General features: G+C 31.3%; 1 protein-coding gene across 3 annotated transcripts in view; it reads right to left on the bottom strand.

Moving 5' to 3' along the window:
* The window catches only part of LOC139501146 (uncharacterized), a 142,718-nt gene that overhangs the window by 85,722 nt on the left and 33,788 nt on the right, over positions 1-23,208 (bottom strand). Inside the window, exon 1 of one of the 3 annotated variants that reach the window (XM_071290137.1) lies at positions 5,320-7,638. The exons of the other annotated variants lie outside the window; for them this stretch is intronic. Within the exon in view, the coding sequence (XP_071146238.1) occupies positions 5,320-5,352 (33 nt within the window). The 5' untranslated portion in view covers positions 5,353-7,638. Of the gene's footprint in view, positions 1-5,319; positions 7,639-23,208 lie in introns of those variants that run through there. 3 annotated transcript variants of the gene reach the window in all.

Raw genomic sequence — 23,208 nt, 5'->3', positions numbered from 1 at the left:
TTTAAAGGCTTTAACGCTATAAAGTTTGTGTTTGTTTTATCAATTGAATAGTTTTAATTTCTTAAACAAGAATGACTTGTTCACATTAAAATGATATGTATATGGATTACGAAAATCCGACTGCACTTTCTGGATTTTAACCTCATCATGAACACTCAAATCCCAATATATGAAAGCCATGGATGCAGTAGAACTGAGGCAGTTGGAGAGTTATAGGATACAAAAGGGCCTAAATTAATAGCAAACTCCTTCTAAGGACACTTTTGCCTGAGGGATAATTAACCTTAGCTTCTTAAATAAGTTTTAGATTTAATAACGTTCAATCTAAGAAACTAAGGTTTGTTACAAAGCACCAAAGTACTGACTACTGAGCTGATGATACAAACATATATAGTAGACGGTTATGAAGAAATTGAGTCGCATGTATCAGATATAGAGCTTGTTTGTCTGTCGTAATATATATTTACAGCTGCGTTGTGTCCTCGCTTGTTACGAATTAGCTGGTTGTTAAATTTATTCTATTTCCGCAAGGACATAGCAAACCAGACACAAGCATTACCAACTTATAAATTCTTCTTTATACTATATATATAACATTAAGAATCATCATATTTAGAGTGAGTGCAGAGATATTTCTCTGAAAAAAAACCCAGCAAATGTCAAAGAATTTACCACTGCATGTCAGATCACAAGATTTTTCTTCGACTCAATTTAGTCGCTTTGAGAATGTTGTTTATGTTCTACGATTGTCGTGTGCAATTTTTTAATTGCATTTCATCTGTATCAAAGACAACTGTCACGATTAATTTTGCTTAAAAGAAATATCATTAGATTGGTAAATGTCTACCAGAATGCAACCCATTATTCCCTTTTCAAAGTTGAGTAACACCAACAAATAAACTCATCATAGTTACCAGGATTTATTTTTTATTTACAAAATTGATTATCAATGGTTAAATTAAAGGATGCTTGCTTGTCATGTTTTGGAATTTTTGTAAGATTTTCGAAATCCTCTGGTTTTATCCATTTGAATGCCTTAAAAAAATGTCCCCATGAACCCCCATTTTTCTTTTTATAAATATTTTACACGTATAATTATAAGTAATTTATAGAAGTCTTATAAATCTTATAAGTCTTATTTATCTTTTAATAGTTTTTGAGAACTTTAACTGGTCAATGATAAAACTATGAAAAATCAAGAGAGAACATTTTCTCGCTAAAATTCCAAAAACAAGCACATTGACCTATATATTTCTTTTTGCTTTTTTGCTTCCTCAATTAAACCCCTATCAATATATATACAGATACTAGTTTTATGGAAATCTACTTATTTCGAAACTGAGCAGCAAACTTCCTTAAATACTGGAACCCTTGCTGAACAGGATTGTTTGCTCTTTTCTGACTGAGGCAAGAACAGTTTTTATTTGGCTTAGTCTTTATTAAAATAAATGCTATTAACTTACAAAATACTAGATCGTACTTGATATAAATAAATGCTTTGCAATTAATTCATTCTAGCATTATATCAAGTACGATCTAATAGGTAAAACAACTATGGCATTTATGACATTAAACAAGCAAACCTTTGTCATATTTTACTTATCAATAAATATACAGAGTGTCTATTCGTCCGGCTAGCCGGACGAATAGTTAAAAATCTCTATTCGTCCGGCCATCCGTCTGCGGATGCGCAAATCTTCAATATCAATAAAAGTGTCATGTGACGCGGAAAGTGTCCCGGATGAGGTGTCGGATAACACACGCGGTGTCGGATAACACACGAGCGTATGCTATGGAAGTTTTGAGAATTGGAGATCGTGATTTATATTTAAAGATGTCATAGAGAAAACCAGAGAGAATGTGATTGCTTTAAACCAATGTATATATACGAGTGATTCCAGAAAAATAGCGTGTACATGTCAACTGTGAGGAATAAGTCTGAAATCAAAGTGAAATTGATGATTTACCCCCATTTACCTTATGGAGGCAAAACGCATTCGGAAAAAAAATACTATAGCAAACTTGCTTGGATGCATTATTTTCAAGTTACACTACAACGGAGATCTATGAACATACTGATATGCCTTGACTGGGAATAAGACACCCGGGTTGGGGTTCCCCCCCTTTTTTCTGTTGTTTCTAATACACATTTTTTTCTAAAAAAAATCTTATCGAAAACAGTCCTACTTTTGGGGACAGGTTACACGTGCCTGCCCTTTTCTCTAATTTCCTATGAATTTAAAATCGCCGAACAATTTAAATGAAGAATCGTGCATAATCATATGCGGACCTTACTTTAACCAAACTTCACAGAAACAATAAATTCATGATCTTTTGGAATCATAGATGAAGCCAATAATGATTGGCCCGACTATTTACCTTACAGGAAATTCATAGGCAGAACATCAAAAGAGAGAATCATCACCCCTACCCAAATTCCTTTAGAATATTAGAATTAAAAAAATCTGAATCAAATGTATAGTTTTTTGGTTTTTTTTTATTAGAATGAGTTCTTTTTCATAAAACGATGTTAGACAATAGAATTATTTTAAAACAACTCGTGCTTTCTTTAAATCTTCAAAACACGATGCTATATCTTTATCATTATATTTTTGGCCGGACAAATAGCGAAAAACCGTAAAAATGCTATTTGTCCGGCTTGCCGGATGAATAGACATTTTTGACTATTTTTCCGGCTAGCCGGACGAATAGCCACTGCCATAAATATATACACGATGCTAGCATTCCATACAGATTGTTTTGTAAACATATATGTATCCGAAGAATTTAGAGTCATTCATTAAAAGTTGTTACGTCGTCGACGTGTGATCACTCACGACTAGTATTTTGTTAGTTTTGAGTTTGAATGTTCAGTTAAGATAGTATGGGAGTCGTCCGCCGTCATGAATCTTCAAATGACACTACACCATCGCTCTAATTTTTTGAATTACAAAAAAAGTCAAATTTGAGACAGCAATGCAATTTGAACCATGTTCAATCCACAATTTTCTACATTTGAAATGGCTTATACCAAGTCAGAAATATGACGTTATTTGGCCATTCGTTTGATGTGTTTTATCATTTGATTTTTCCATTTGATTAAGGACTTTCCATTTTGAATTTTCCTCGGAGTTCAGTATTTTTGTGATTCTACTTTTTATTTATAATGCCTTTAATTCTAAATGAAGACATTTGTGTCATGTTATCTAAGTATTGTTCTATTCATATAAATACACGACAACCCTACATCATAAAAGAGCAAAATCGAGTTGAAACAGCCCAACAGTAATGAAGTATCCATAGTGTAAACACACGTATGAATAATTGACGAACTTTAGAACGAAACGAAAAATTATCACATTTGAAATAAAAAAAGTGTCGTCTGCTGTTTGTGGTACAACCATGAACGTGTTGATTATGCCTCATAACAAATTAATAAACCTCCATTAAACCCTGTTATAATTTCTACAAATATTAGAATTTTATTTCCGTTTTATATTCATGTTGATGCGACAGTAAATGGGAATCGTGCTTTTAAATTGTAAATGATTATTGGTTGGAGATTGTAAGTTTGTTGTTTTAACTAAATGTCATCCATTATAAACGCATATTGAGATATTATTATCGTAATTACAAAAGAGCTTTAGTGTAGAAACCCATGTTTGCTTTCTGTTAAACGTTTACATGATCAGGTTGTAGACATAACGTCAACCATTTTTACACGAGTTTAAAATAAAGGGGGACAACACTTTTGAAATGAACTAAGTGTAAAGCAAATTCCATTTACCACAAACCGCAAAATTGAATCCATTTCTTAGTTCAGAAAACATTTCCTTTTATAAAGACTCAGCTAGCCAAGAGCTACATGCTTGTTCATGGCACAGTTAAATAGACATACCACGTTACTAATGTTTTATCGTTCGATTTCATTTGAACCTCGTTTGATGGTAAAAGGTATATACACACACATCTAGGGCCTATTTTGTAGTTACAAAAGTTAAGTTCATTCAAGATATATAGTAAAATTGAAATTCGAAAGGACTTTCAGAGTAAAATTTGACGCCATTTAAAAAACTGGTCCAAACATTAGTATTTTTATCAAGTGAGCACCATTACAGTGCACTTTGTACTCATTATTCTCTATACTGTGAATCCCTTTCAGACCCTTGTTTTGGGGTATTTTTTTTACATTTAAAGTGGTACCTAACACTACAGGGAGATAACTCTGTAAAGTCAGCTAAACGTTTTAATAACGTTGTGTTGTAAAAGGAATATTAAGCTTCTCAATGATCAAAATTGGTGTTTGACAAATTGTTATATAACTAGTGTAATTTTTCTGGCAAAACGGTTGGTTCAAATTTTTTATATTTTTGTTAAAGTGTCAAAGTAAATACTTTAACAAAATTTTATGAAAATTAAACGAGCCAAATTAATTTTAGTGAAAGTGTTGGGTACCACCTTAACTCGATGTTTGACCAACACCTTTCAACTGATGAAGACAATGTTCACCTCTAAATCTCTTTTGCATATCTGATTCAATTGGGTTGCTGGCCCTTTGATATATTACCTATATACCAGCTCTAATAAATATCTATTTCACAAGTTTTGTGCCATACATTTTTAAGGTGGAAATTTACATGATTTTTTTTATTTAGACATCAAAGGGACAACAAAGCTGATATAACTTGTTATCTAATTCAAGAGATGCTAATCTCATATTCTTGGTATCATATAGTCGACCAGATTATAAATATATCTAGCATCAAAACAACTTAATATTATTTGTCTACTAATATCAAATTGATTGCTGAAACTAAATATTTGAGAGATCATGTATGATACATTATACGTTTATAAAAGGTTACCGATATGATAAGCTGACAACTATACTGTTACATCAGTGACAGCCGGATCAAGGATTTTTGAAGAAAAAAAGGGGGGGTTGTAATTCTACAAAAGTAAAAATATACAACAAAAGTTTGGACGTTTATCTGATATCAGCTAAAATTACAAATAAATCGTAAAATACACGAGATTTAAAAAGAAAAACGTCAATGAAAGGGGGGCGTTCGCGCTCTAGTTTCTATGATTTATTAGCCAGACACTGATTTTTTTTTATGTTTTAATGTTAAAAAAATATCAAATAAACGTTGCATTTCTCCCAAACTGGAAATATATTTCTAATTTTGTGATATCGATGAGCTGTATCAAAAACACCGAAATATAGCCCTTAAATGGCTAGTTTTAAATATTTAAATAAAAGTAATGTCAATTGCAAACATGAATCTTTTAGATTTTACGAAAATATATATCTCCTACCTTTTCAATTATTTTAAGGATGGCAGCAGCCATTTCTTCTGAATTTTGTCACAATTCCCACAACACAAATCAATCACATGAAATCATCCCGAATTAAGTAGATAAATTTACAGTCTATTATAGAACGATTAATCGCCACTCGGCCAAGGTACCTTTAGATTGGCAATAAATACTTGTCACAAACTTCAATCAGTGCTGAGTGCTGAAGCAACGTAATAAAAAACGTTCATACAACTTTGATTTCTTGGGGTCGATGCATTCCGAAAATCACTGTCATTGTTTATCAGGCGAAATAGTTGATTGGGGAGATTTAATCTAATTTATAAAAAGAGGAAGTCGAACGTTGAACATCACAATACTAAATTACGTGGTCTTCAATTCGATGTCCTTACAAATCGATTTCCAAGCAAACTAATAATATCGTAATCTACATATACATAGAAATCACCAGAGAACAAGATATTCCTTGTCAAACAAACGTTTTATGACAAACTTATTCTCATGCTATACAAATATGTCATATTAAATAAAGGTCCGTCTCATTTGTTTCGAGCGGAATTGATCGGTCTTATTATCCAATATCCGTTAGCTATTCATTAAATGATTATTCCGTAAAATGATATTCAATGATAGAAAAACTAATGAGAAATCTTAGCTTATGGCTTATTTCTCTGTTTTTCGTTTTAATTTGTTTCTAGCACTGCTGATTGAAATGATCAGTTCAGGTTTTCTCAGAAAATGCACATGAAAAGAACAGTCCACCTTTTGTAAACAGTACAATTGATTTTAATTAAAAGATGCCTTCTCTTTTCGTAATAATTATTCCTAGAATAAATGTCAGAAAAATCATATATTTGTAATTATTTCTTTCCTGATGTGTATATGAGTTCCCATGAATTTGTTGTTGCTCAATAGCAATCGATTTTTGTTCACTTGCCGATTTAAAAAAGATGCACAAAATCTTCAATTACAGTTGAAACCTTTCAGCAAATTGCACCACACCTGAAGTGAAGCATGAAAAAATCCGCACTTTGTTTTCGAAGATAATTATTAATTGAAATTTGCTATCGACATTAAATTTTCATAAGTCCTCTAAACACCTTTGCATGACGACAAATTGCACAATTACTTTTATGTTTGTGTTTTCTTTGAACAAATAATTAGGTATAATTATTTCCATAAAATATTTCCTACATTTAGATGCGTTAGTTTGATACTGTTATCATTATCAAACAAAGCAGTAAAATTAATTGCTTATTTTGCAAATCGAACAATTTACAATCAAGTTTTGAAAATTATTCAAGCGTTTTTATAACTGCTCTTCCTTTTAGATGTAAATTATGATGGATTTCATATCATAGTGGTGTCAGTTTCAGATTACTGTCATTTTCACAGGTAAAAGACATCGATAATTCAATAGAAGCATAGTTCCGTATTCGTCAAAGACACGTTTGATTAATTGCAGCTAGGAATCAAAACAAAATTTGCTGATATACTTTCTGTAGTTAAAAACTGTTTTCAAAATTCACAGATGTATCTTCAATTAACCTCAGACCTATTGTCGAAACTTACATCAATTTATGTTCAACGTCACTTTCAGAAAAATAATTTCAAATGTATATTGCAGTAAACCTCGTTTGCATTTATTTCACTGTAATAAATCTCTAAACGATTGCAGATTTATCATTCGTTTCGTAACTTATTTTGATAAATATCCGTCAAAATATTCAGTATTTGAATACAACTGCCAATTTGCTGCCACCAGAGGAATGCAGATTTAAATTGTTAGTTGTCGATACGGTAAACATACAAGATATCCGACATTTTTATAATACCATTATATACAGGTGACTGCTATAGATCACCGATCAATTTCATACATCACATGTGTTACTTACAATATGGTACCTCAAATCTTTGCTGATTAATCTATTCTTTGATTAATCAACCGTGATCAACATTTATGTAACGATTCGTTGATAATCTATCTGTATATGATTGTATCCTAAGTACCATTGAATGGTAGATTGAAACATTTGAAAATTTCAGTGAATATTAATGCTGTTCACTTATATCAAATACAATTACATTCGTGTTTACTAAATCCACGTAGCTGAATAGTAATTATTCAGATGATAAAGACAAATCATATAAAATGTAAAATTAGAAATTTTAACTAACGATCCAATTATCAAAGTTAAAGAAAATCCACAACTGCCACCGAACAAAAACGACCCAGCCAGCTAGACGTTTAACAATTAAATTTAAAAGATGAAATAAACAGACAACATCTTTTCCATCCTCGAGTGAGCTTTATGCAATCATTTATGAACTTCGTATGTCAGATGATTAACTGAACCAAACATTGATACATATATAAGAAATCTACATAAACAAAGAATCTCTTTGATAATTTGATTATTCTGGTGAATCAAAGGTTCAATTAGAGCACGACGGGGTGGTAATGTAGGCAGAATGCAAAGCACACATCCACTGAGTCGTTAATTTGTATGGCAAGTATTAAGCTTAATTACTTTGTATGTTTTCCCGATTTATGCGGTAAAAATGTCAATTTCATTACTGATATTTACATCATGGCTTGTAGCATTGAAAATTATCAACACTGAGGAAGAAAATTCAACCGTTGTAAATCGCTCACCTAGTTATTTATTATGTGACGTTTTTAAATAGAAAGTATTTATACAGAGCTAACCTTCTATTGGTTTTTGTCTTTCGCAGTCAAATACTCTAGGGATTATGATATGCTGTTAAATGTTCATTTTGTAGCTTAAAGAAAATATATCTAATGTTCAAAGCTATGACCAGGAAATCAAATGTTAAAGTTTCATATTTGGTTGTATTTTTTACGAATTATTTTGACACTTTCTACTGTTTAGTTCTAGATAAAGAATAAGGATCTCAATTTTGATTCTTAATATCCGATCAGAAGTAACCTGCAACTTTTTAAAAGGAAAAGTCTGATATTGTTCGATTTTTTTTTTAGAAAAATGAAACCCAAGACAACATGTTGACAAATGTCGTCTCCAGCTTTTCCGTTATATTATTAATTTTTCTGAATATAACATTTCTCTTATACTTCACCATGTTCACAAATAATTTTCCTTTAATCCCTATATTCATTGGTATATATATTTTAGTCACAGTTCAAATTACTAAACTATGCTATCGTCATCAAAGGTTATGCGATTCCAAAAGTGTTTCTAGGCAAACTTAAAATGTGCATTTCGACAGTTTTTAGTATCTTCAAAGAAAAGAAGTACTGACAAACTTTCAATACTTGTTTTTTTTTTCATGCAAGTACCGAAGTTCTTAACCAATTTCTTTAAAATGAAATGCAAGGTCATTAAGTTCCTTTAGATTCTTCATTATTTGCTAGAAAGCATGTTATGTTCTCATTCGCCTCTACATTTTGCGATGTACATTTCCTGAGCGAGGAAACATACATATTTTATTATCATTACTTACGCATCGATTTCACAGTTACTGTAATGTTTGTTTAATCCTTTGACTAACTAGGCAACTGTTACCTCGTTTTAAATAAAGAACAAATTACGAACGTAACAGGTGCTTCGTTTATATGGAAACCTTTCTGAATATTGATTATAATATTTTGTCATTTTTTTCTCCAACTTATATTGGCATAATTGTTGTATGTATATTAATATTGAAAAGTAATGATTATTTGTATAGTCATGGTATTGCGTAAATATACAATCATCATTGTTAATGTAATAAATTTACATTAAATAATAACCATTTTTCTATAAAGGATAATAATAGGTTTTTTTTATCCTTTTATATAAAACTTGTTTATGTATAATCTGAATGTATATAAAGTGATGAACATCAGCGAACTTAATCTTATTTCATTTATTCTATAATACATTGAACAGATAAGAAGATATTATGGTCAAAGGAAAACAGACCAGGAAGCCATAACACAGACTGAAAACAAAGCTACACGGTTAAAAAAAACAGACAAAAAAAAAAAAAAACCCCGAAAAATCATTCAGCAATACAAAGAAACATTGTCATAAGAAAATGTGCAATAAGAGAAACGAATATCAACAAGTCCAGTAGTCTGCTTCTCTGTGCATGTGTTGACATGAATTATCATTTTTTGAATTTTAGATACAAAAAAACTAAGTTGTATTTGGCAAAGACTTTAGGAAGTTTGGGGGTTCATTGCCTTTCAACTTTATTTGACCATTAACTATGTCGGACTTGAAAAGTATCTTTTGATTGAGAATGGTAATTTAATGCATTACAAAATGTATTTTGATTTGAATTGTCATAGGCTATCATTAATAATGCGGCGAAAAGGAAAAAAAAGATACAAGTGGATGAAATCGAAAGTCGAAAAGAAGCTGACAAAACCACTTCCTATGGAAAGCATAATAAAAATAAAACATCATTTACATGAATATGAAACCCACATATCGGTAGTCGAGTGCGACATTGTGTAATGTTCGAAGTGAAATCATCATTACAGATTCATTTCCGTTCAAAGTCATCAACTACTCATCCATAATCTTCATCATTGCCATTTGTTTTCTCACTTTATATATAGAACTGCATCCAATAATTATGTTTTCTTTTTATACAATAATGTAAGCTATTTATAGATTGTAATTTTACGCCATCAATCAATTCATCCATTTTTCAATGAAATACAAAAATACAGACACAACAACATCATAAATTTAAAAGGTTACTGTCAGTTTGGCTAACAGTATTTGTCTAAAAAAAGTAATACTCATATTCAAAATCAAGTCATTTTCACGAAATACTAAAAACAAGAATGTGTCTATAGTACACGGATGCCCCACTCCCACTATCATTTTCTATGTTCAGTGTACCGTGAAATTGGGGTCAAAACTTTAATTTGGAATTAAAATTAGAAAGATCATATCATAGGGAACATGTGTACTAAGTTTCAAGTTGATGTAACTTTTACTTCATCAAAAACTACCTTGACCAAAAACTTTAACCTGAACTTTGCACTATCATTTTCTATGTTCAGTGGACCATGAAATTTGGGTCAAAACTATAATGTGGCATTAAAATTAGAAAGATCATATCATGGGGAACATGTGTATTAAGTTTCAAGTTGATTGCACTTCAGCTTCATCAAAAATTACCTCGACCAAAAACTTTAACCGGACGGACGAACGGAGGCACAGACCAGAAAACATAATGACCTTCTACTATCGTAGGTGGGGCATAAAAAGCCTTTCACCTGGTATCTTGGGTGAGTTCTTACAAACGCTGGACTGATGCCACGACAATTTAACACGACGTCCCCGCCCACAAAGTATTACCAACGCAGTAGTCAGCAATTGACGTCCCCACAAAGTAACACCAACCCAGTAGTCTGCACATGACGTCCCCACAAGGTATCACCAACCCAGTAGTCAGCAATTGACGTCCCCACAAAGTATCGCCAACCCAGTAGTCAGCACTTTTGTATCGACATTGAATAGCATTGGTTTCATACTTTTCTATAAATTAAGTACTATTAAAATGTTGAATTATTTTAAAAGCTTAATCTGTTATAACCGAAGCAAACATCCTCACAACACATATATTTGTATTTACCTGTGTACGTTACTTTATTTTCCGTATTGTTTTACATCTCAGGCCAACATTAAAACTATCTGTCTTTCCCCTCCCCTGACTGCGTTTGTCAGGGTATGGGTAGGTAGGTAAGGCTCAAGTCAAGAAAAGTGGGATATATATTCCCTGTATTTAGTATACACCCCAGTTTTCTTGTGTTATAACAGTATATACAGGGACCTCTTTTTTTCCTATTCATTTTATAATATGAAATCTACACAAGTGCACATTCTAAATGTGATAACAATGTTTAATGATAGCAATTGTTTTATTAGTTAAAAATCAAGCTTATTTCGAGTCTAATTTGATGCATAACTCACAACAAAATAATTCCTTTGTTCACCAATTCATACCTTGATCATAATTTATGAGATGACAAAAAATATGTTAATCACTTGGGAATTAAAATTTTTCAATAGACGTGAACATAATTCGATTATGTTCAGTTACACCTGGATCATGCAGCTTGGTCAATTGATTCCTAAATAAAAGATTTGTATGTTCTAGAAAAAACAAGTCTTCACTTATTCATGTTTTGTTGTTCGTAGAATACTTTTAGTATTTTCAAATTCAACTGATGCAATTATAACGCTAAAACGTGCCCTTTTGTAAATTTCATGCCATAAATTTTTTTTTATACATCAGAAATCAGGGAGGCTCCCTGAAAGCAGGGAATAGTACACGTATCCCACATTTCCTGACTTGTGCACAACCTGTTCAAAGACAAAGTAGTTGATTTCTAAGCACGATGTGGCAAGGCATTGTTCGTTTCCTTGATTCCGAATCATATAGACGCTTCAATGCAAAAATGCCTGGATTTAAAACGCATATTGACTACAGCACCGAAAGATATCACAAAAAAAAACCAACGTTCATTAACTACGGCATCGGAAAGATGTCACCAAAAACCAACATAGCAAAAAACTAATTTTGGACAAGAATTGCCAATAAATTTTTTTCGAGTCGAGGTGATTTTACCGGTTCGGTCGGGGGAGGGGAAACAAACAATATTTTACAGTGTGTCATAGATCATTCGTTCATTGTATGTTCACTTGATTTTGTTAATATGTCTTTTGATTGAGTTAACGTTTACACCTGCTGCATTTGTTAGCACATATCCTAAGTAAGAAACCTGATGTTCAGTTTTTGTCTTTGTTGATGTGGTTCATAAGTGTTTCTCGTTTTTCGATTATAGATTATACAATTGGCTTTCCTGTTAAATGGTTATAAACTAGTCATTGTTTGGAGTCCTTTATAGCTTGCCGTAAGGTGTGAGCCAAGGCGTGGTGTTGAAGACCGTACTTTGACCTAAAATTTCTTACTTTTACATATTGTGACTTGGATGGGGCGTTGTCTCATTGGCATTCATACCACATCTTCGTATATCTATCATAAAAGGCATAACTTTTCGGAATTTTGGTTGTCATTGCTTTTCAACTTTATGTATGGTTTTCCTCCTAGCTGTAGTTTGATTATCGCTACACTGTATGTTGTGTGTTCTGTGGACGAGAAAAAAATGAAAAAGGGGAAAATTCAACCAAACTGACAAAATCACACGTGACCGTATCAACCAACGGATCGAATTTAAAAACAAACTGTAATATTCCTGACTTCGTCGGACAAAAATGGTTAAAAATCTGGTTTGAAACGCACATCTGGAGTACCCAATAAAAATCCTTGTAAGTTTGATGATTTTGTACAGATCTGTACAGAAGCAAATGAAAATTCCTCGGTTGTCAGGTGTTCATTCTTTCCATTTTACACATACAGTAAAAAATCTAATTTAAAATGCTGTAATATGTTATCTTAATTTATTTAAATAGTGATAAAACTTCAAACAAAGAAACTTCTGTAACGCTTCTCTCGGTGCAATATTAGAAATTTCTGTGATTAAGATGTATTTTTATGTTGTTGCATTAGTTCAGAATTTAATTTTGTCCTGTATCTTTTTATAGCTATAATTCTATTATAAATTGACAGAATTACCAGTCAGCGAGGTTAATAATTAGAACATTCATCATGATTGGCGCTTAGTTACAAGGAAACTAATGGAATTACAATTGTTCTTTTCTAAAAACAAAACAGATACGGGTCCAATGCATCAAATGAACACAGAAATTAATTTGTCGACGAAACAATGAAGATTTGTAAACTATCAGAGATCACTCCATATTTGAACAAGACAATACAGTGCCTCGTTCAGAATTTGAGAAGACAAAATAAGTTGATTTGCATGTACTCATAAACTAATGTAACACAAAATGTACAATCAATGAAAAAAAAAGTGATGAATGAAAGTAAAAAAATCTTGATGGTATTACATCAGGGTTCATTCTGTACCTTTTATTTTGTAGTATGATGAACTTTCATGAAGTAAGCCGTTATTCGGATAAAAAACTGCATAAGACCCTTATAGAGAAAGAACTGTCAACTTATATGGTTTCATACTAATACAGAAATAAAATAATAATATTTAGAAGTAATGGCAATATTTTCATGAATATGAATTTATTTTAAGTAAAATATTAATTATGTTGGTTTGTTTATCATATGATTATGTTTAAATTTAGTATAATTTTATCATATAGCTAGAATATTTACTGTATGTCGTAATAAATTTAAATTGAAAATTGAAACCGGATATTCGTGAAAGGGACAACAATCCGACCATACAGCACAAACAGTCTAATGACCACCAATTGATCTTCAACGTAGCAAGAAATTTCATCCCCGGAAGTGGGCTTCATGTGGGTCCTTCCACCTTGTATAGTAGTACAGCGAAATGGACGTCACAGCAAACCCATAAATGATATAAGATATATAAAAAAACCACCAAACAACACCAGACTAAGAAGGGTTCTTGATTTGAAAGAGGCGCATAAATGAAGTGGGGTTAAACATGTTTTGTGAGATTTCATTCCTCACCCTAATCCACTAGCCAATATGGCATGATTCAATTCAGTTTAAAAGAAGATACTTGTTTTTGCGTAATTAGAGGACATATAATCAATCACAAGAATGTATGGAAAATATGAACGCATCATGAACAAAACAGTGCACATCGACGGGAAAAATCTGCAAAATATATCTAAAATTATATTAAAAATCAATTTCACTACAGATCAAACATACGCTCCAAATGCTAGCAATCACCGAAACATTCACGATTGTCAAAGACAAACTGTTTAATAGAACTTTAATAACAATTTAATCAAAACCATGGAATTATGGTACAAACATAACAGAATATGGAGATTATGTGTAACGAACGAAAAGTTTGGAAAGAGATCAAGTTAAACCTGGAAAAACAAAATCGACGCAATTCAACAACTTTGGTTAATCCCCAGATACGCAGCGTGAATTCAATTACGTAAGTTTTAAAAGATAAAATCAAACATGTTGAGAGTTCAATACATTAAGACAACCATGGTATAGTCATCATAAAAAATCAGCGGCATTGCAGGACATCGAATATTTAAATTCGTTTAAATAAAACACCGGACAATATATTTGAAACGTAATAAAAATGTTCAAAGGAAGCTGCTGTATCACTTATTCAGTACTTCATATTGCTAATATTATGTATTCACCATGATGCTATAAACAATATGATTTCATTTATTTAGATACTATTCATTTCTTAAAAAATTTACATTGTAAAATGATATTTGAAATTTAAAAAAAGACATGTAAGAGGTAGCTAGCTGCATAGTTTAGTTTTTGAGGTGCTATCAAACAGTAATTACAACAATCTACGTACTTATAACATTCTATGAAAGTAAAGATATGTTTAGCAAATGTTTAAGATGTGCAAATTTACACAACCTAAGAAAACAGTTATTAAACAAAGTTTTCGCAAATTATTCTTACTAAAAGATCTGAACATCTTATAATTTAAAACAAAAGATCCATGGTCCATTGTAATTTATTTTCAAAACGTCTTTTCTGAATTTTTGCGAATAGTCGAGAGCCAATACACAGATTTTTTTCCTATTTTTGCATCGAAAACATATCTGCTGCTTATATGCATGATAAATCAAGGAAAACATTCCTTTATGTCATCCTGAGGCAAACCAAACACAAGAATAAATGTCTTCCATTAATTTGCATTTCAATTGTGCATTTTTGATGTTTAATATGTATTATTCCCATTACATAATGTTTCGTCTTTTTGTAATATATACCAATGTTCAAAAAATTTCTATTCTAGAAGAATTTCAAATTCATACTGACAAAAATAATATAAAATAGTCAAATAAATGCAAGTTTTATATTGACGATGCAAAACGCAAGGCCAATTCCAAAGTTACCAGAAAGCTCAATAATTTTAAAGATTAGTGTCTTGTTCTAAACCTCTTAACAAAGACAAGATGTTACAATGATTAATGATCAAGATCACTTCACTAACGATTTTACATCAAAACTATACAACGTATAATAACAAACCGATTACGGTCAAATCGTTTTCCGAATATAAATGCTCTGCCGTTAGGCTTGACTGCATAATTTGTTTCAAGGGTCGAAGGAAATTATATAAATGACAATATATTTATATCAAGATCTTTGAGATGTTTGGTTTTAATGGATCTGGCAATAAAAGAGTTCGCATATGGCATAGAAAACTGATTGGTAAAGATGTGATCAGCAATGCAGCAAAACGATGACAAATTGCCGGGAAAGAACAAGGGAAATCAAATTATTATAAAATGTCGTCTAAGGAAAATTTGATTTTGCATCGACATGAAAGTATTAATCATAAAAAGCCGATAGTTTGAAATTAAGTTGACGAACATCCAGCGGTCAAAATATCTCACATAAACGCAAAAAACAATCTTTCCTGTCCAATAGTGATAATGGTAAGTTTATTTGAAAAGTCAGTGGGTATCAAAGAATTTTGTTTAAAGACAGGAATGCTTCGTGTGCTTTGAACAGATGGGTGAAGTTTAAAACCGGCATATATTACGATGATGTAAAGCGGGCGGACTGTGAAAAAAGTGTTTTATATGTTAGCAACGTCTTCCCATTGTTTCCAACGTAAATTATTCCAGTTTATTTAAATACAATAGAGATAAGGAGACATCAGTGTTTCTGTTGTTTCGTTGTTTCCTCTTATAGTTGATGTGTTTACCTCAGTTTTAGTTTAAACCCGGAGTTTTTTTCTCTCAATCAATTTATGACTATCGAATAGCGGTATAGCGGTATACTACTGTAGCCTTTATTAATAAAAACCATTTATGCTTGTTTCTGAATTTTATTTATTAGAATTATATACTACTGTATGTTATGATTTATTTGAATAAAATTTTTAAAAGATTGAACACATGTTGTAATTGTGCACACACTATTATGGGGTTGTTTTAGGAAGTTTACACACTTGAAAACTTAAAAAGATAGTACCACTTTTGTTTAAATGACTGAATTCCCCATACAGTTTTCTATTCAGAATCTTAAAATTTTATAGAATAATGGAACCTATACATGTTATTAAAGAATTGTTAAATAATTCTTTTGTAGATGAAACGCGTTTCTGGTGTACAAAAGTTCAATCCTGGTATCTATGATTATTTTATTTCTATAATCATATTTTAAGCATTAATATACACTTAATACACCATTTTGAGCTCTATCTCGATTGGCATTTATTCGCATCTTTTTTTTTTAATTTTCCTCCTTTCCCCTTTACATGTTTAGAAGATTTAACTTGTTCTGTAATAAAGTATTGAACCCTGATATAATTCAATGAATCAGACTTTCGAATAATAAAAGTTGTAGCGTTACCAATCGAAAATTAAAAGAAATTTATGATATCAAGTAATTTAATATTAATTGAAATGCGTTGAAATGTTTACGTATTGCTCTTTTAAAGTTATTTATAGCATCATAAATATGAAATACGGAGACCAGTATAACAAGGATTTGTCATGTAATCCGTGAATTTATGTTTTTCTTGGAACAAATAATGCGAAAAGGATATCAGATGTTGGAATTTTGAATAATAATAACAGAATTTGCTTAATTTCCATTAATTAGACACTGGAACTGATTTGAGAGGATTACGTTGGAAATTAAAATGCACAAATCCAAAGTCCTCAGAAGATTATAATTCTTGTCATTTTATCTCGCAATTTCTCACAATTATGTGGAAATATTAATTTCAGAGTGATAATGTGGTTTAGTATGTCTCATTAGGAACGATTTTTCTTTGTAAATTTATAATCATGGACTAAAAAAGTATCAAATGACAACAAAAACAAGGAATTTTGTCTTCTAAGGCAAACTATTGTTACAGTCAACGCTGATTTTGAAGTAATGAATATTCAAAATTTTAATACTAGTTTGCCTGTAATGAGGAATCACCTCTGTAATATGTATTAATTAACTTAGAATCACATAAATGTTAAGTAAGGGCAGAAAGTATGAGTTCAAACATAGGTATGTTGCTTTGTGGTGTGAAATTTATTATCTATCGTTATGTGAAAACATTTTGTGTCTGTTTTTATTAAGGCCAGTTGTCAATAACTTTATTTGCCAATGGACTATTTTCATATTACCGACTCATGTCTCCCGGTATATGATTTTTTAAACTAAGCTTACAATTGGTCCACATTGATTTTATCGTGTATATCAAAACATGTACAGTTATTTTCCCCAAAATTGCACATATTTTAAGCTTGTTTCTACTTCTTTATTTTGCTCTTGTGTATAGCAAAAATATACAGTTATTTCACCCCGAATTGCACATATTTTAAGGTTTATTTTTTACTTCTTTCATTTGCTCTTATTTTACCGATTACCAGAATATCCTACTACAGAGGATGTAACCAGTCAAAAATTATTTCGACCGGAGTCAAAAGAAGGTTTTTTGGAAATGGACTATAATAGACTGTGTTTTCAATAGAAAAATTAAAGGAAAATACCAACTGGGTAGTACAAAATGTAACATTGATGTAATGTGTTTGATCTAACAATTATTTAATTTTGGATGTTACACGTTGCTACATGTATCAGCTCAAAGGCACGTTTTTGCCATGTGACCGTGACGTCATCAACGCTTTTCATGATTTAGTCCTTATTGATTGGAATTAAAATTAAATAATGAGGAAAGACTGTTATAGGTTTTCTATCTATTCAGAATGACCTAAAAAATGAGGTGCGCAGTTTGAAAAAACCCAGCACTAATTGGGTAATTTAGTGTGCACCACATTTTGATGACACAAGTGCATTAAACATTTGTGGTAGAATTTTCTTTGTTAAATAAATGTTCCGTTGGATAATACATATCATTAGTCAGGCTTATGCAGAAGTATAACGTTCCTTCTGTTCTTAAAAGTTATCAAAGGTACCAGGATTATAACTTATTACGCAAGACGTCTACATAAGACTCATCTGTGATGTTCAGATCAAAATAGTTAAAAGCCAAAAAAGTACAAAGTTGAAGAGCATTGAGGACCCGAAATTTCCCAAAATTGTGCCAAATAAGTTTAAGGTAATCTATGCCTGGAATAAGAAAATCTTTAGTTTTTCGATGAATTCAAAGTTTGTAAATGGGAAATTCATAAAAATGACCAAATAATTGATATGCCTGTCAACACTGAAGTGCTGACTACTCGGCTGGTGATACCATCGGGGACGACACGTCCACCAGCAGTGGCATCGACCCATTGGTGTTAATAGTTATCAAAGGTACAAGGATTATAATTTAATTCTCCAGAGTTGTAATATAGTTCTTCTTATTTTTTTAAAAACATAGTTAGCTATCATAACAGCTATATATTCTCTTACATAATCCTCGGAAGTTGTTTTTAGAATAACATATGTATAATTTCGTTTAAATTGTAAAACAATCTACCTTCACCTCCCAGTAAAAATATAGAAGTATTATTGCAACAAAATGATGCTTGGTTGATTATAACTATAAAACAAATGCTGGTTGAAGAAAAAAACAAAATGCTGCTATATTGTTCATCAGGCACTGTCAAAACAATTTTTGAACTGCAACATAACATTTAAACATTGCATGCAACACTGAATGTTTTAATTACATCATTTGTCAGGAATTTATAAAGCTCTGTACAATTTAAGAAAAAGCTTTTAAGTTTAACAACATAACATCCGTTTACGATTGATCATACGAATTTTGCATGTGCCAACTTTAAATTGTATTATGCACTAACTTGCGAAGGGAGAATGCAATTTTTATTCTGCCTTCCACATGGAGTCAATATGTATGTCGTATCATATATACTGAATACATTCTTGAACCATATTGTATATTTTCATATTATACTTTATTTTCAGCGAAGTTTTGTCAAAGATTACGCAGGTAAAATTACAACGCCTGTTTCACGTACGGAAAAGGTATCGTTTGTATTCACGGATGGACAATGAACGTAAAGTGGCGGATTCCATGGTAAATCGTTTGATATAATGGGTAAAACGTATGCGTAAGGCATTAGACGCATAAATTGAATATCATGGTTCAAGAATGAAACTTATAGGTTGACTATGTTACATTAACTGAATGTACATTTTTTTTCATAAGGTTCTTTTCTGTTTCAAATGCGTTTTAACGTACATTAGGCACACATCTACAGCTCGTAAAACGATCGTACAAAGTATCGTAATATTGTAAAATGTATGGGTTTATTTTGCGTAAAATGTCGAATTCTATACGCATGATGTAAACGCATGGTACTAAACTTCCATTTTACATATTAAAATCGAACATCATATTAAACAAACGTTGTTATTTTTCCTGTTTTGTATCCAGTTTTATAGACGTCTATCTATTTCTGTTTTTTGGTAATTGGATAACAAGTAACAAGAATGATATAACCATAAACTTCTAGAATATTATCTACGATCAAACATGTTTATTCATATTCCGATACAAATCTCTAACATCCAACAGGAAAATAAGCAAATCGAAAAGGATCACGATTTATTGAAATACCGATTAGAATGTTAAAATTCAAATAGGAATATACCATATCAAACAAAAAATATTCATTTACTGATGAAAATAACTATAATCACACACGCATATACAAAATATAATAAGATTGTTTGATATTCCTATGGGAAAATTTAAAATCCAACAGGAAAATGCAAAATCTAACAGGATATATATTCATATTCCGATGGGAAAAATAAAAAATCCCAAACAATATACACTATAGAATAGAATGTATTCATATTCGAAAAGAAATCTGTAATCTCTCATGGCATATACATAATCTTACAGAACTTATTCATATTTAAATTAGAATTTCAAACTTTCACAAGACTTTTATAAAAGCTTACAGGATTTAATCATATTGCAATAGGGATTTAAAAATCTAAAGACTACACAAAATCCAACGCGCGCTGGGTAAGCCCAAACCTGATTCCGCGCCTATGCTGGTGGTTTGCAACCGAACCTACAATTTGCCTAGTAGCCATAATTCACTGAGATTACATGATTCATACAAAATGTGTTTAAAAATTTGATGAAACCCGTTATTGTATGAAGATTTCACTTATTCTTGGTCAAGGTTACGTTTTTGGTTTTAGTGGAGATAATAAAAACATATGAACTCCAAAAGTTTTTATTTCCAGTGTATCTTGAAATCAACCCTTTATAAATTTATGCGTTCGGATCACATTTTTGTCTTAGACTTTATAAGAACCTCAAATCAAAAGATTTGTAAGCTAAGATAGTATAAACACACAGAAACGTTAGGAAGCAAAAGATCAATAAGGACCTTAAAACAAAGGCATTCAAACAGGCACTGCCACACTACCTGCATTATCTTCAAAAGTTGTTTCTTAAACATATTTTTTTTATTTACTTGCACATGTTAAAGATATATAAGACAGCTTTATCCTCTTTGCATGACAAATATGTCGTTGTTCCAGCAGATAAAGCCTCCAATAATATTGTCTTCATATGTAAAAAAACATTATTTGCAATGTCTCACTACAGAGTTTGGAATTGATAAAACTACTGGTAATCCTACATATTCTTTAACATCATTTACCAAGGACGAAATTTTACAAAATCATAAATCTGTCCTTCTGGTATCAGCATCAGAGAAAACGAAGAAAACTTGCCTTCTTTATACTGGATACCTAAATTACACAAAACTCCATATAAAGAACGATACATATATAGCTGGGTCTTCAAAATGTTCAACTAAACATCTTTCTAAAGTACTGACTACTATTCTTTCTACAGTTAAATTTACTGTTTGCAAAAGTATAAATTATTCTAAATAATAGGGATGCTCTGGCAACTTAACAGAAAACCCTTGCCGTTTTTGGCACAACTTTTTTTATTTTTTGGTCCTCGATGCTGTTCGACTTCGTGCTTGTTTCGGCTTTCAAACTTTTGTATCTGGGCGTCACTATTAGATCTTGTGTGGACAAAATGCACTTCTGGCGTATTAAAATTTTGAACTTGTTGCCTTTTGTTGGCTGTTGTTCGTGTGTTTCTTTGTCAATTGTGTTCTCCAATTTATTCATATTGTAGTCCTGTGGTGTTGAGTTGTCATTTTGATGTTATATTTCACATGGCTATAAAAGGGGAGGTTTGGCATGCCACAAAACCAGGTTCAACCCACCATTTTTTCCTTTAAAAATGTCCTGTACCAAGTCAGAAATATCGCCATTGTTATATTATATTTTGTTTCTGTGTGTGTTACAATTTAACGTTGCGTCGTTTGTTTTCTCATATTTTTGAGGGTAAATTGACATTGCGATAAGACGTGTCACGGTACTTGTCTATCCCAAATTCATGTATTTGGTTTTGATGTTATATTTGATATTCTCGTGGGATTTTGTCTGATGCTTGGTCCGTTTCTGTGTGTGTTACACTGTAGTGTTGTGTCGTTGTTCTCCTCTTATATTAAATGCGTTTCCCTCAGTTTTAGTTTGTTACCCCGATTTTGTTTTTTGTCCATGGATTTATGAGTTTGAACAGCGGTATATTACTGTTGCCTTTATTCAATAAGTCCGTTGTGGTAACATACGTCTAGTAACTATCGAAAAGTTGCGATTCTGTTTTCACATAAAATTAAACAGAAGAGGTAATCAAGAAAAGAATAGCAAGTGTATTTCTCCTTTGATTAATAAATAAGTTACGCATAGTATATAAGCTTTATTTAGACTCGGCATACTATACACACACAAGGACATGAAATAAGCTCTATTGAATTACTCTTTTTAACTACTACAGACTCCTTCTTTCATGCCAATGCTGTTGGTATTGTGTTCCATGCTAGGTAAGTGATTAACGTTAGCAGATACCTTACACCTGTGAGATATTACAGGTGTGTTTATTTTGTGTTCATTTCAAGGATTGATTTCTACTTCAAACATATTTCAGAATAAGAGGTTTGAATAATAAACAATATTGAAAGACGCTGATGGATAGGAGCTTCACTGATTATGTCGGTTTTAATGTTAAATGTTATCGATGATGGATAAAAGACAGATAACGGAAGTCATGTTAATTAAGAAGAAAATCAAGATTCTATATCTTTGTAAAAACCCAGACTACAATTAATTAGTTGGTTTACAAAAGAATAACGATTTATTAATGCATTGATGTACACAAAGACATTCTAAAACAGCATATAGCTGTTCAGTGCAATTGATAGGGATCAATAAATTAGTTTGTGTAAATGTCGTACATGAGATTAAAACTGTTTTAAAATAGACAGTATATGTATACCCACTGGAAGTCGTTAAAATGTGTAATTTAAACAATGGTTATATAATATGATCAGTTGAAAAAACCAACAACAAAGCCACATATTGTCCTAGTAAAATTTGAAAGATAGTCTATGTAAAGAAAATATATAAATAATATATCAAATTTTGAAAACAAATTATTCTAAAACTCAAGAAGATGCTACTTTTATCCATCTTTTTGTTAGTGACATTATAAAGCATGGGGTCACAGTTCCTACATCTTACATATATTTTATTTATTATGTTTAATTCATTGATTCTTTGTTTTTTTGTTCTTTCTTTCTTTTCTTTCTTTTTTTTTTTTTTTTTTATTAATAATGCATAATACATTTGGTTTATTTAAATGTCGAAACTATATATATACAGGTTTAATAGCGGACATTTTTGTTTGTATTTTATTTTCAACAGCGATCCAAGAAAGACAACTCTATTTTTTTAATCTTCAGAAAGCAACGTTTTGTTCAAATTTTCCAAAATACAACACGTGAAAATGACAATAAACTAAGTAACTAATTCTTA

This window comes from Mytilus edulis, chromosome 13, assembly GCF_963676685.1.
Source record: "Mytilus edulis chromosome 13, xbMytEdul2.2, whole genome shotgun sequence".
Taxonomy (NCBI): domain Eukaryota; kingdom Metazoa; phylum Mollusca; class Bivalvia; order Mytilida; family Mytilidae; genus Mytilus; species Mytilus edulis.
The sequence above is the reverse complement of the archived record's forward strand: the minus strand, read 5'-3'. Positions and strand labels throughout refer to the sequence as shown.